Source organism: Lepisosteus oculatus, chromosome 22 (genome assembly GCF_040954835.1).
Source record: "Lepisosteus oculatus isolate fLepOcu1 chromosome 22, fLepOcu1.hap2, whole genome shotgun sequence".
NCBI lineage: Eukaryota > Metazoa > Chordata > Actinopteri > Semionotiformes > Lepisosteidae > Lepisosteus > Lepisosteus oculatus.
In genome coordinates this window covers 5,550,516-5,564,454 of record NC_090717.1, presented here as the reverse complement: position 1 = coordinate 5,564,454, position 13,939 = coordinate 5,550,516, and the positions used below count along the sequence as shown (strand labels likewise).

Here is a 13,939-nt window from a genome sequence, read left to right as displayed (position 1 = left end):
CTCCTCTCTGCCTTAGGAATATCATAGTTCATTGCCTGCTTTTGCACAGGCTAAAGGTTTATAAAGTTTAGGGTCTCTTCCACAGAGCTGCTGGAGATGTATCCCTTAAATTGCTTTCTGACCTTGCATCCATAGGCACAGCAAAGACCTTAATTCTGCACTGTGATCAGATCAACAGGACATGCTAGTTGGGATAACCAGTGTCTCGGAATTGCCCCTGTTAATGGTGCATATCCCTGCGATGGATCGGAGTTTCCACAGTAGGCTCTACGGTGCCAGGACCCTTAATAGGAATAAGCCATCATTCCCTCCCCCCTTCACAGAGATACTGAAGCTCCAGTTGGATCAGAGCTGGGTCTCAATTTCTGTAATGAAATTTCTGTCAGTGCACTGAGTCAGAATCAATCCATTTAGCATCAGGTTTCCTCAACCTGAGACCATAACCTAATTTTCTTGACTGATTTTATGAGAAGGACATGACCAAGGAAATGTAGTTAAAAAACACTATCATCATCATTAAAATGACGATGGGAGTTTTTTTTGTAGATAATGTTAATTGTACAAAAGGTACATTTAATAAATGTTCTGTAGGCTTCCAAAATAATTTAGATCTACAAAGAAGATATGAGTGACTTTCACATACCGTGATCCAGTGAGTAAAACACACTTTGTTGTTTTTGATCAAGCTTGGTGGTGCTCAGTATATTTTCCACTTATGCTACAGTAAAAGCAGAGGTCATGTTCATAGATACAAAATCCTTTTTTTCTTTGCAGTGTCGAAACATGCACCTCCCACATGAATTTCATGGATCGTTAGATATAGCACTCTTAAAATCATATCAATAATACAGCAGTCAATAAAAATTAGATCAGTCTTATGAATCAGAAATAACACTTTTCTATGAAAAGCAACTGTCACAAATGTTGCACACACAATTACATAGTAAAATATGTAACAAACTGTGATTGTTATACTGTAAGCTTTGCTAAAATACAAATGAAATACTGCATTGTCATTTGCAATTACATTCATAGTCTGACTAGTTTCACATCATTAGTTTAACAAAAAAAATGAAAAAGCCAGTTCATTATGCTGTGTGAGAAGGGATACAGGCTGTCAGAGTTCTGCAGCTGTACCAGCAGGTAGCTAAGACTACCTTGTAAAAAAACTTTTCTTTATTAAAGCTACCCATCCTAGGTTGAATGACCATCCCTGCATATCAATACATAGCAATAACAGGTTGAAACCCTGAATACCAGCACGCTCACAGCAAGATAATGACATTTTTTTAAAATGCAGTGTGCTGGAATATTCATAATGTGCCTTCAGCTCATATCATTATGGCAGCTAGATTTGTGGTTTTGCAGAATTTTCCACAATTTGCTACCTCTTTTGTTTATCGATTGTTTCTGTTGAGAATGAGTGTTCGAATGGGCAGGATATCAAAGATGGAGTTTATGAGAAGCAAAGATCTTGGAAAGAGATGGCCAGTGGTTCCACACAAGGGTTAATGAAAAGGCCTCTAGTGTGGTTTCTAGCAGCCCGTTTCCAGAACTAGACAGAAATCCATTACATCTTGGACCCAAGCGGTTTTCCAATCAATACACTTCTTTTAATCATGTTTGTGTGAAAGAATCTGAAGTTGCACTTCCCCGTAATCTTATCTCTTCTCAGTTAGCGGTAAATGTCTTCCTTATTGCATTAATTCTGCCCCATAAAGTGCTTGTCTACAGATTCCTCCTCAGCTCCTCCTTTCTGAAGGGGAATGTGGGAAGGAGTGACGTCTGTTGTTTTCTTTTTTGAAAAATACCTGCTTCTTGCCATTAGATGAGTGGGCAAGAATAAAAAACACTTTGAACTTGAAAATGTACAGCTTGTTATAACTTATTAAGTGTTATATCTCTTTTCTACCCAGGAAAACCATCATACATTTTGTAATGAATGCTATATTTCTTCCCACTGACGTTTTTTCTAAACTTTTTGTTGTACAATATCAAAGCAAACTTTTAAAACATTTTCCAGAGGTAGGTAATCACCTACAATTGTATTCTTTTCTTTTAACCCAGGTACATGTTGCCTCATTACTGATCCCCCCCCTACCATCTATGCAGAGTTTTACAGTGTCGCCTGGAATATATCTGGGGAGAGTTGAAGTGTCAATAAGTACGTTTAATAAATAGATTCATTATTTCTATTATACTGTTTATTGAAAGCTCCAGTTCAGTAAGAAAAGTTACAGAAGTAAAATGTAACGCAGTTAATAAAACCATTCAAGGGAGACAAACTTAAGATATAAAAGTCCATGAAAATAACAGCAATCAATTATCTAAAAATCTGTAAAGGCTTATAGTAATACTTTCAAGTACATTTTTTCCCTCTTTACATAGGAGTGGTTTGATAAAGCCTTTGTATAAAAATGAAGTACTTTTATCACTGGCAATATCTAAAATATTTACTTAACATTTAGAAGACAAGGCTGGCATATCGCAGGTGACAGAAAACAAAGCTGCTTTAATATATAAAAAGCTTTAAAGCGCTGTTGTTTTAGCTCCATTTTCTTGTTTTAACTCCATTTTCAGGCCTTGAACTTTCAGTCATCTGTCCTTGAAGAAAATGAACAGCTCGCTTTTCAGCATTGTAAAATAGCTTTTTTTTTCAAACTTGTCCAGATCTGGATCCTTGCTTTACTCTGAAACCCTTTCATTGCTTAAAATCTCAGGTTTCCTGGTTTGGTAGTAGTTCCTGCTGCAGCTGCAGCTGCTCTAAGACTTTTGAGGGCACAAATTTCCAACATCCCATGACCCTTTCAGCTGACCATTAGAGTGAGAGAGTGACTGACCTTTTTCTTTGGGATGTTTTCTTCATGGGTGTAAATGTGGTACAGTATTGGGGCCAAGGGTTCAATTCTGGACCTGGGGTGCTACATGTGTGGAGTTTGTATGTTCTCCGTGTGTTCACATACTGTATGTTTCCTCTGGGTACTCTGGTTTCCTCCCACACCCCAAAGACATCCAAGGAGAGGTAAATTGGCTTCTGGGAAAACTGGTGCTGGTGTGTGCATATCTGTGTTTGTATCTATGTGTGCCCTGTGGCAGACTGACGCCCTGTGCTTGCAGCTCCAGCTCTGAATTGGAGTTGTTAGAAAATGGATGGACGTTCCTCATTATATTTTATGTAATAGATCCTACATTAATCAAAAACTGAAGATACTGTAAAAGCATGTGTATTATATGTACACAGAATACATGTGTTATACACCCATAATTTTAGTGTGGTTTCAAAAACTGATATTGAAAAGACTTTCCCATACCTAAACATCTTTTTATATGTTCCCACACCCATACCTAAACATTATGTTTTAATATTCTCTTTGCAATAATATCTGTTTTGCAGCTGTGTGTTGGGAAAGAAATGTTCTCTGGTCAGTGTCATGATTATTTCAACTATGATGAATCATTTAGACTTCAAAGCCAGCCATAAAGCCCCTCCCCTAGGCCATCTGTTTGTCCAGGTCTTTGTAAATCTAAGACAGGAAGTGATGTCTTACACACTTCACTTCCAAAACCTTTCTGAGTCCTAGCTTATTTAAATTGTGTAAGCTTATAAATAGGGAATTTGAAGTGCTCCGTCTGTTTGCTTTTTGAAAGAATGGAAGGGGTTTTAAAATTTTAAAACACAGGGAAAAAAGCCTTTTCTCATCTCTTCTGATAATATCGCTTGTCTACATTAGGACAGATAGTGGGCTCAATATTGTTTGTTTGTCCCCCAAAAAAACTTGTATTCTTTGGGCATTCAACAGTTAAACCTCTATAGTGCCATTTTTTTTGAGAAACTGAAACTGTGGCTAAAGGTCCTTGCATTTTGTTGTATTGTATCTTGTACAACTGTTCTCTGTTGTTCTTGGAAGAACCCCACCTTCCTTCCTTCAGAGTGATGGACATCATGTTCAAGGGGACTTCAGTGGCAACAACAATCCTCCTCACAGTCCTCCCCAGGCGAAGCAATGTCCTGAGGTGTCTCTCAGGCCCACTCTGGCAGACTGTGTGCTGTCCCTCTGTGTGTGGAGCTGGGTGGGAGGTGGGCGGAGTCAGAGAGCAACGCTGTCAGACAGGTCTGTGTGGGTGGAGCCCTGGCTCATTGTAGTTACCTCAGTCACTGTGTTATGGGAGGTTTCGTTGGTGACCTACAGAAGGGACAGATGTAGAAGGGGGTTTATAACCATGTAGGGATTAGCAGTTAGTTTAGTGGGATTCCCCAGAAGATTTTTGGTTTTATTTTTCTCATTTGGGTTTTTTCCTCTGTTTTTTACGTTGTATGTTATTTAACTTGTTGTTGCTGTTGCTGCTGCTGTTCTGTGTTTATATTTTTGGTGATTCCTTTAATGTCTTTGAATTGGAACACACATGCAAACAAGCATTTTATTGCACTTGTGCATATGAGAAATAACCTGAACTGACTGGACTGAACAGAAATGATGTGTATTTTACCATACTTTTAAAATTACTTCTTTGTTTCTATCTGCTTTCTCACATCTCCTGTACCCTGGGTTCAGTTATGGGCTGGGACACCTTCTCTGTGGACCATGAAAGAGCTCTCCGGTGAGTTTTTGCCAGGTTCTCTGCTTTTCTCACACCTTCCATAGACATCCTGGCTTGGTTCAATGGGCCCCCTGAATTGTCAGTGAGTGTGGGCCCTGCAATGGATTGCCGTCCTTTCCAGGGCAGGAATAAGGAGTGAATTAATAATAATAATAATTGCTTACACTTATATAGCACTTTTCTGGACACTCCACTCAAAGCGCTTTACAGGTAATGGGGATCCCCTCCACCACTACCAATGTGTAGCCCCACCTGGATGATGCGATGGTAGCCATAGTGCGCCAGAACGCTCACCACACATCAGGTATCAGTGGGGAGGAGAGCAAGGTAATAAAGCCAGTTCAGAGATGGGGATTATTAGGCGGCCATGATTGGTAAGGGCCAATGGGAAATTTGGCCAGGACGCCGGGGTTACACCCCTACTCTTTTCGAGAAATGCCCTGGGATTTTTAATGACCACAGAGAGTCAGGACCTCGGTTGAAGGGATGGATGTCTATTTTCACGGAGGACATCTGGATTGCAAAGCTAGGGAGGAACTGGAAGCAAGGAACGAGAAAACAAAAAGCAAAAGACCCAGAAAGAGTTGCAAAGACAAGATGTTCAGATGCACATGAAGGTTCTTGGAGTGATACCTGGTTCAGAGAGAAGGCAATAACAGTGTGTGGATGTGCTGTGTAGCTTGATGAACTGAGAAACATGGGGCAGACTACAGAATTGTGCTCCATACAGTGGGAAATCTGTCATGTTTATAATCACACTTCAGGGGCTTTTTATTGTGGAGCACAGGCTCTCATTCTGAGTATAAGCTATACACTATATCATCACCAGCTTGGGTGAGGCTACATCAGGTACAGTAATTATAGTTGCCTTTTAGTATATTTTCTAGTATATTTTTGAATCCAGGAATTTGATCAGAAATGAAATGAATTAAAATAAACAATTTATGCTATGCAAGCCTATTTTTCTATACCATCAGAAGAATTGCTTTATTACCTCGTCAAACTTCTTCTCACTGTAGACCTCATTCTTGTCAATGAATGTCAGCAGAATCCAGTCACAGAGGAAGGAACACTGCAGACAGATGAGAGATTTTAAGAGGTAGATTAGGACTAAGATCAGCACTAAGTCAGCTGAATAACCAGCTGAAGAAACACCAAAGTAACAAAGTGAATTATATTTAAAAATGAAATTATTTCAGTTCACAAAGCTTCTTTTGTCAAGTAACATGAAACGTTAAGAGGAGTAAAAGAAATTCCTCTGTTTTGCATCCTACCAGTCTGAACTGCAAACCGGTGGCCGGAAATCCAGCAACAATTCCAGCCGGTGAAACTTACTATTCCCACAGATGTCAAGGCGGTCACCATGTTGATAATTGTGGGGATGATGCTGAACTTCCCAGCCTGTGAAGAAGACAATTCTCTTTTATCATGCCTGCTGCATCATCCCCGCAGCAAAAGAAAAGGACAAGAATACTGCAGACATTTTTCTTACACAATTCAAGGAGTATAACTGGATCCAGTGGGAGAACTGCACATCTAGTTAATGAATCAGCAGGACACACTTTTCAGTCAGTAATGTTCATATAAGCCGAGTTCATTCCATTTCACAACATTGAAAACAGACCAATCAAGAGACTTTTAATTCTGCCTTATATTCCATAATTATATTCCTTAATTCCATATATTTTAGACATTCTTTTAAACATGGATTGTAATAGTGTATTTGCATATTTTATTTAAAATTCATATAGCCTGATTGATGGATGAATGACTAGAGATGAAGTTTCCTGTTTATTGAATACATAGTTATTTTCTGTTACTTTTTAAAAGAGACTCAGAAAAGCTGTGTTAAATGCCATGTGGCAGTGTGAAATAGTGGTGAGGGTTCTCAACATCTGACCTTAAAGCTGAGGGCAAAAATCACAGGGAGAACATTACTCCTTTATCATTAAGCAAGGTAAGTTAGATCAGAGGTGCCAAATTCTGCTTCTGGGGCCCTACAAAACTGCTGACTTCATCTGTCTAAATGGGTAAAAACTGTCTGGTAATTGGAATCTTGATTAGTTGTTTTGAGTGAACAGAACAGCAATATAAGTTAATACTACTTTGGTTTTCATATATAACACACACATATATCTAGAGATCTATCTATGTATTGGTTATTCAATTGAATAATTCACATGCATGTACTTGTACAGCTGGGTGGGTGTTTTCAGAATGACTCAAATGACTTGAAAGATGGGGGTAAAAACTTGCCTCCCCATGGACGATAACATCAAGTCTTATCCCATAAGCTTTGATCAGAGTCCTGAACTCGCTGCCGTTCCTGCTGTAGAACTTGGCGAACCTATGGAACAATTAAAAAAACGTCAATCCTGAATCAGAAAGAAAATGTAGAAGACAGCTCATTCCTCCAATCACACCGTTTCCGGTAGACACTGAGAATGTAGCCAATGCCAATTAATTAGCTTACTTCCCGACCCGGCTCACCTGTAGTTGTAGCCACGGATTAAAGGGTCCTTGCGGATGTCCAGCCGCCGGAAAGCATACTTCGGGATACACTCCGAGGGGTCCAGGTCCAGATCACACTTCCAGTTAATGAAGACCCCGATCACAGCTCCCTGGCAGAATTCCACATGCAGAGTTTCTTACTGTCTTGGCTGCATGCCACATCACATTAAATCTACTTTTGCGAGTCTAAAGACATGTTGTTAAAATCATTTTAATTCTCTGGCTCTGAGATGCTTATCGAATGGTTACAGAACCCTGGCATGTTGATTAGGTGATAAACAGTTTAATAAGGCAATGAAGGAGCTGGACTTTAACAAACACATTGAATATTCTGAAGAAGGGTTTGCTTTAGAGTGAGTTTCCACTGAATTTTTAAGATGCCCAGGGAAATTATTTCATGACATCCTGACCAGGGGGATGTTGTGGATTGGCAATACCGGCTGATAACTTCATCATTCATATCTGAGCTCTCAGCACAGGTCGACAGAGGGAACTTCATAGACCCAGAAATCATCTTACAGTCTCCAACAACTCGCTGAACTTCACCCTGGCCTGCTCAGCAATGTAGCCCAGCCTGAAGATTGGACAGTAGATGTCTTTGACTTCATTGTATGTGCAGCGTTCCAGATACCTCTTTTGATTGGGTTTGACGTTTCCTCTGGGGGCGAAAACAACACATCAGGTGTGATTCAGTCTTGTCAAAGATGTCAACAAGTTATCAGTTGCAATGCAGCTTTTTTTTTAATTTTCTGACTGTACACATGTTTGTTTTGTTCCCCACAGGATAGCACTTGCGGAGAAGTCTTCTCAAAGTTCTCAACACCCACTCACCCATACTACCTTCTTAATCTATCAATTTCAATTCATCCCCACTTCATGACACAAAAAGAGATGGCCTGATTTCAAACAGAATCCCTGTAATGGCAAATGCATCAGATTTCTTTCCTTCTGACCCTTTCAGTCACTCTGCTGTACAGGCGTAGCTAATACACTCAAAACCACACTCAGACAATGTGGAACCTCTTTGTTCCACATGGAACAGTGCAAGCACACTCCAGGCATCTGTCTGATCCGAGCTGCGCTTTAGGAAAGGAGGAGGCTTCTCACTTAAGCACTCTGAATTTGGGAAAGTGGATGGTGTTCTTGATGTAGACAGTGAAGTTGATTGCTTCCTCCAATGGGGGCTCCCTGCAAGAGGAAAAAGAGGCATTAGGATCTGCCCTTTCAGCCCCCTGTGGGTCCAACACATCTCTCAGAGCAATCAGAGTAATTACCTCATTGTCACAATACAGTTAATAATAATACTACTAATACTACTAATAATAATGCCGATTCATAGATGGGGGAAATAATGGCGAGGGGAAAATCTGGCCAGGACAGCGGGGTAACATCCCTGCTCATTTTGAGAAACGCCCTGAGATTTTTCATGATTATGGAGAGCCAGGATCTTGGTTTTACGCCTCAACTTTTTTTTTACAGCATTATGTCTGCATCACGATACTGGGTCGTTAGGACCCACACAAACTGCAGGGTGAGTGCCCCCTACTGGTCCCACTAGCACCTCTTCCACCAGTAACCTTAGCTTTCCCAGGAGATACTGGCCCAGGTTTGAGGTTTTTCTAGGTACAAGCCAGGCTCACGCCTGCTTAGCTTCACTGAGTTGTCAGTTATGAGCTGCAGGTGATATAGCTGATGGCATTAAAGAGCAATACTTGGTAATAAGAAAGCTCCTGCAGGGTCAGAGCAACACTTGTGCATCTATGAGAAGCATTCTAAGGAGAAATGATGAATAACTTTTAACTTCAAAATTTTGGGGGTGGGGGGGTAAAAACTGAAAAGTTTTTAAAAACAAAATGAAATTCAGAGGTAGTGAAATGCATTCAGTCATCACACAGAGTATATACACTATGACCAACAGATCATTATATCTTACACCAAGTTATTTTCTAATTCCTTAAAACAGCTGCTTTTTAAGCACCTGTTTGAAAGGTACCTGACAGCAGCAAATTCCTCGATAGGGCACCACGTCTTGATCTCGCAGGTCTTGAAGGTGTGGTTGTAGTATGGCACGCAACGGCCTGTCCTTTTTCCTGTACATGCAGACAGAGGACACAGCTCATTCAAACCAATCTACAGTGGGCTCCCTTTGCCTGGTGGCCTCCTGAGAGCTTCTATTTCTTGTTCTTTCATTTCTGTCAATCTGCTATTCTGCGGATTTGGAAACTGATTTTTGTGATTTTTGATTCTCTTGCTCCAGAGCAAAACACACTTCCCATTTACAGACAGTCGTCATTACAATTTGTATTATTATTATTCCATTGCTCAGATGTCACTTTGGGTTTGGGATTTTTTCAGCATGTATCATTCTGTAGGAAAGAAGGGTTAGAACTTTGCCCTACAGTGTAAAATGATTTCATAGTCATCTTCATAGTGCAGCCAGTATTTCCCTGGAAAAAGCAGCTCCAGCATTCATTAGTCTTTACCAAAAGAATGATGATAGAAACTTACAGTCTGGTTTGTCTTAATAACCCTTAAGGTCCTTACCATTGCCATCCATATCAGCATCCTCCTCAATGCAGTCGCTGTCAGTTGTACAGTTAGCACCTGGGACTGAGTAATGCTAATGAAAGACAAGTAGAGAGAGATCAGCCTCATGCATCACATTAGCAATGTCATGTCAGTTTCATGATTAAATGGTAGTATTCTTGAGTTGACATTAGGCTTCTGTTCCACACAAAACAATTTAAACTATGCAAACTTGTGATGCACAGATTTGCCCAAACTGGATTTCTTTCCACTCTGTTTCAGGATGTGGTCAGAATGTGCTGCTTCATTATTCCACTGAATTTTGTCAATATTCTTGTCACATTGTGTGATTTAATCATTAAGGAGTTTGTTGCTGTCGTGCTTCTAGGTCTGGGATGACCCTCTTAACAGGAGAGCCTTGAAGGCTGCAGTCTGGCCTTACCTCTGCACACACACCCTGCCTCTGCTCAATCGTGATCTCTCTCCGTAGGATAGAGCTGATGACATCACCGCCCTGAGTAGGAAACAAGGAAAAGCGGTCCATTATTTCCCCTGGCCTGGGATTTCCCACTGGAGGATATGTCTGTGTGTCCCAAAGGAGACAGCTCAGGGCCAGCCTGCAGTGTAGGGTGGAGGAATTGGGAATTTCTCTCAGTAAACAGCCCCCCTGGATAGGAAAGAATCGTCTTTCAAGTTGTCTGGGTTGAGCCCAAAACATAATGAATCACCATAAAGCAGCCCAGTGGTAAGCATTTCATTGCACTTGTGGGTATGACAAATAAACTGAACTGAGTTATACGTACGGTACACTTGAAAAAGGGATCAGGTTAAACCCAAACTATCTAAAAAGAAAATTCTCTAGTAACAGGCTTGAAAGATAAGAAAAGATATCCATCTATATTTTTATATGTAATATAAATGAACTCATTAACTCTTCAGCTGCACATATGGATGGTGCAACTTAGGATATCACACGTTTATGTGGGTTTTTTTTCTTCTCTTGCTCTGTGATGCATCAGCAACTGAAAGACATAGAAGTCAGCGTCTCCGGGCGACAGTCTGAGGGATAAGCCGCAGTGCTCCTCGCCCTCATTCTGTCGGTGGCCGTGTAGGAGCGCTGGCGACAGGTCTTACCTCCGACGGCCTGACGTACTCCACCACATCCTGCACAGTGTCCCCCACCAGGGCGACCCCCTTCATCTTGGTGTAGATGGAGCTCTCTGGGCGCGTCTCACTCTCTTGGTAGGCCTTCTGACTGATGAACACATACCTGTCAGGGAAGCCAAAGAGGTGTTCTGGATGTGCCCCTTTGAGCAGTGTGCAGAATCCACAGCAGCACCCTTCATACTGTCGGTCTTGTGGGGCTCTTTGGATTGCATGATGTCAAGGAGGACAAAATAACACTGATACACAGAAATATACCACATTTGATCCAAAACTCTATTAAATTTCTCTGTGTTGAAAGCAAAAGATAGGAAACCTGTCCAGGGATAAATGCCAACAATACTAGAAGGTTCAGAATGTAATCATCAGTAAATAGATGCCTATTTACCATCACTATCAAGAATACTAACACCCATCCTTCCATTTTATAACCACCTCATCCGACTCTGGATCGCAGGAGAGCCAGAGCCTACTCTGGCAAGCAATGGGCACAAGGTGGGATACACCCCGGACAGGACGCAGTCCATCGCAGGACACACAGAAGACACAGACACGGACACACTCACAACAGGACCAGCTTTTCCCAGAGGCCACTTAACCTACCAGTATGTCTTTGAACTGCGGGAGGCAAGTGAAACACCTCCCTACAGACCTGGGGAGAGTATGCGAATTCCAGACAGACTGCACCCCTGGTCCAGAACCAATCCTAAGGCTCCAACACTGCAAGGCAGTAATGCTTACCACTGGACCGCTGTGCCACCAACATAACCCATACATCTGTGATGGTTAATGGTTAATATTTCTCCTCCACTAGGGATGCACAAAAACAGCAATAGCTTATTTAGGGTGAATGCTATATTAGTATCTTGATACTCTGGGCAACACTTCTAAAGAAATGAAGATGTTAAAAAGGAAAGATCAGCCACTGCTTATTGACACACATGTGTTAAAAGTTATCCGCACAAGATCGTTTTCTGATGACTTCCTTCTAATGTTCCCGGGATTTTGCAAAATGATTGTGTTCAAGAGCTTTTAGGTAATTTAGAACATGCTCTGGCAGCTTGCATATGCATCCCCTCCATGTCATTACCCTAATTAGGGCTACTATGAGAGAACATTAACAAATATGTTAATATCACTTCTAAATATGCAGAACAATGGGGATGATTACCAGATAGCTATACTTTTTAAATAATGTTGATAAAATGTTAATTAGTTGAAAATGCATTTCCTCTGAAATCCCAGAAAGTTACTATGATCTATGACATAGTTGGCAAACCATATATATTTATTTCATTTCATGCTGAGCTCTATATTGTAAGTATAAACAACAACAACAACAACAACAACAACAACAACAACAACAACAACAACAACAACAACAACAACAACAACAACAACAACAGCATTATTTTCAGACTATTTGTACCTCCTGATTTATGTTGAACGCTGTAGCATTTTATCCTGACCTACAGTTTACTGACCTGCTGGAAACCATTATAAAAACAAATGTGAAACGGGGACAGTAGTTTCATTTACAATGTATTGATCTGTAACAGTCACCAAGAGTTTGCAGTTATAAATCGATTAGTGGCTAGCAAAGTTTTTGTCAGCATCGGTATTAATTATAGATGAGGTTACATTCAGGCATCCTTTAAAATATCTTGTTTAATTATACAATTATACAGTAAGTGTTTTGAAACCCAAAAATACGTAAATATCTGATGTGTGTTATGGTTTTATAAAGCTTTCTTCTGAATCTTATTTTGGATGACTGCCAACCATTTCAAAGCTTATGGAAATTTACTGTATTTACTTTATTTATTTTACAGTTTTTCAATGCTTTTACTATACCATAAACATGCTTCCACATTGCTTTGGAATGGATTTCCATGATTTGTACAGTACCATAGTATGTGTGACAAAATTTAAGCCTTATGATGCTTTTGTCATGATTTCACTGAACCTTGATACACCTCTGCCTCTTTGCCTTTCTCTGCCTATAGCAAATTGCACTACAATAACATTTTAGAAGGAACCAACACACATTTTCATGCATTTTGTGGGAGTGCAAAAAGGAAAAAGTGTCCATTAGAGTTCATTAGAAGTCCAAGTTATTTAGAAACCACATTAAGGATATGAACATCTGCTTTATTTTGAGTCTTTATACCAGGCTGCAATGCTCTATACTATTGTATTACTGTGTCAGTCATAAAACAACTTCAGTATCACCCAATTGCCAAAGCACTTATTATTCTTTTTATGGATGTCAGGCTTTAGAACCAAATTAAACTTACCATATGAAGTAGGTGATTACCAGGAACTGCACAATTCTGTAAATGATTCCGAGAGTTTGGTTTTTCACCACCATTATCTTCGGAGTCTCATAATCCCAGAATCCAACATAAAAGTCCTTAATGAGCTCCTTTAATCCCATTGTATACAGATTTCCTCTCTGGGATCTGGTTCTGGAAGCAGAGGTGTAGTGTGGCGCACTGATGCTCTAAATCTGTCTTACTCCTCCTTTGGGCTTTGCAAATTTTACTCTCTGTCTCCACCTCTGGATCTCCTCTTCTTCTTTATCTCTTTGCCTGTCTTGTCCTAGTGCCCAGTCTAAATTTGCATGTTGGCCATCCTCCCCCTTTTGTGTTTCATACTCTGATGACATCACGTTAGCTGTTTTCTAATCCATTGGGATTCCTTGTTCCAGTCCTGGTCTAGATGATTCCTTGATGAATACTCTCAGGCCACCACCACCCATTCCTTACTCCTACTAGCTATTTATAATGCACAGATGGATCAAAATGTTGAGATTTCTATGTGATGTGATCTCCTTTTGTGGAGTGGAAAAATCGCCCATTTTTGCTTGAGTTGTGTCTTTTTTCTAAAGAGAAATCGTAGCACAAAAGAAATATGCTTGTGTTCAAGCAAACATCTGATAACCCGTTTTTCGACGAAGGGCTTTTAAAAACCACTACATTAAGGGTTGATACTCAAAAGCTCTTCCACCCTGTAGCAGCTGCTTGTAACCACTTCCTAATGCATGGTCATGGTATCAAGTGGGAAATTGACTCCGTCGCTATCATTAATGTGGATCACAATGTTTAACTAAGCCCAGAGAGAGAGAGAGCTTACAATT

At 40.4% G+C, this 13,939-nt stretch overlaps 1 protein-coding gene across 1 annotated transcript; it reads right to left on the bottom strand.

Annotated features, from left to right (window-relative positions):
* Positions 1-2,270: 2,270 nt before the first annotated feature.
* Positions 2,271-13,747, bottom strand: p2rx2 (purinergic receptor P2X, ligand-gated ion channel, 2). The gene is made up of 12 exons (XM_006640326.3): positions 13,098-13,747; positions 10,771-10,906; positions 10,079-10,150; positions 9,655-9,730; positions 9,104-9,200; positions 8,218-8,298; positions 7,630-7,768; positions 7,090-7,220; positions 6,856-6,946; positions 5,935-6,000; positions 5,594-5,671; positions 2,271-4,184 (listed from the first exon to the last, which is right to left on the bottom strand). Exons 1-12 carry the CDS (start codon positions 13,235-13,237, stop codon positions 4,089-4,091), a joined length of 1,203 nt encoding a protein of 400 aa, XP_006640389.2. The 5' UTR covers positions 13,238-13,747; the 3' UTR covers positions 2,271-4,088.
* Between the last annotated feature and the right edge of the window lie 192 nt (positions 13,748-13,939).

Excerpts from the sequence above, each read along its gene's own strand:
- p2rx2 (XM_006640326.3), bottom strand. The coding sequence starts at position 13,237 with ATGGGATTAAAGGAGCTCATTAAGGACTTTTATGTTGGATTCTGGGAT. Across the intron at positions 10,907-13,097 it reads GTAATCACCTACTTCATATG|GTATGTGTTCATCAGTCAGA; the intron begins GTAAGTTTAATT and ends CTTCCCTGACAG. Across the intron at positions 8,299-9,103 it reads GAGGAATTTGCTGCTGTCAG|GGAGCCCCCATTGGAGGAAG; the intron begins GTACCTTTCAAA and ends TTCCTCTTGCAG.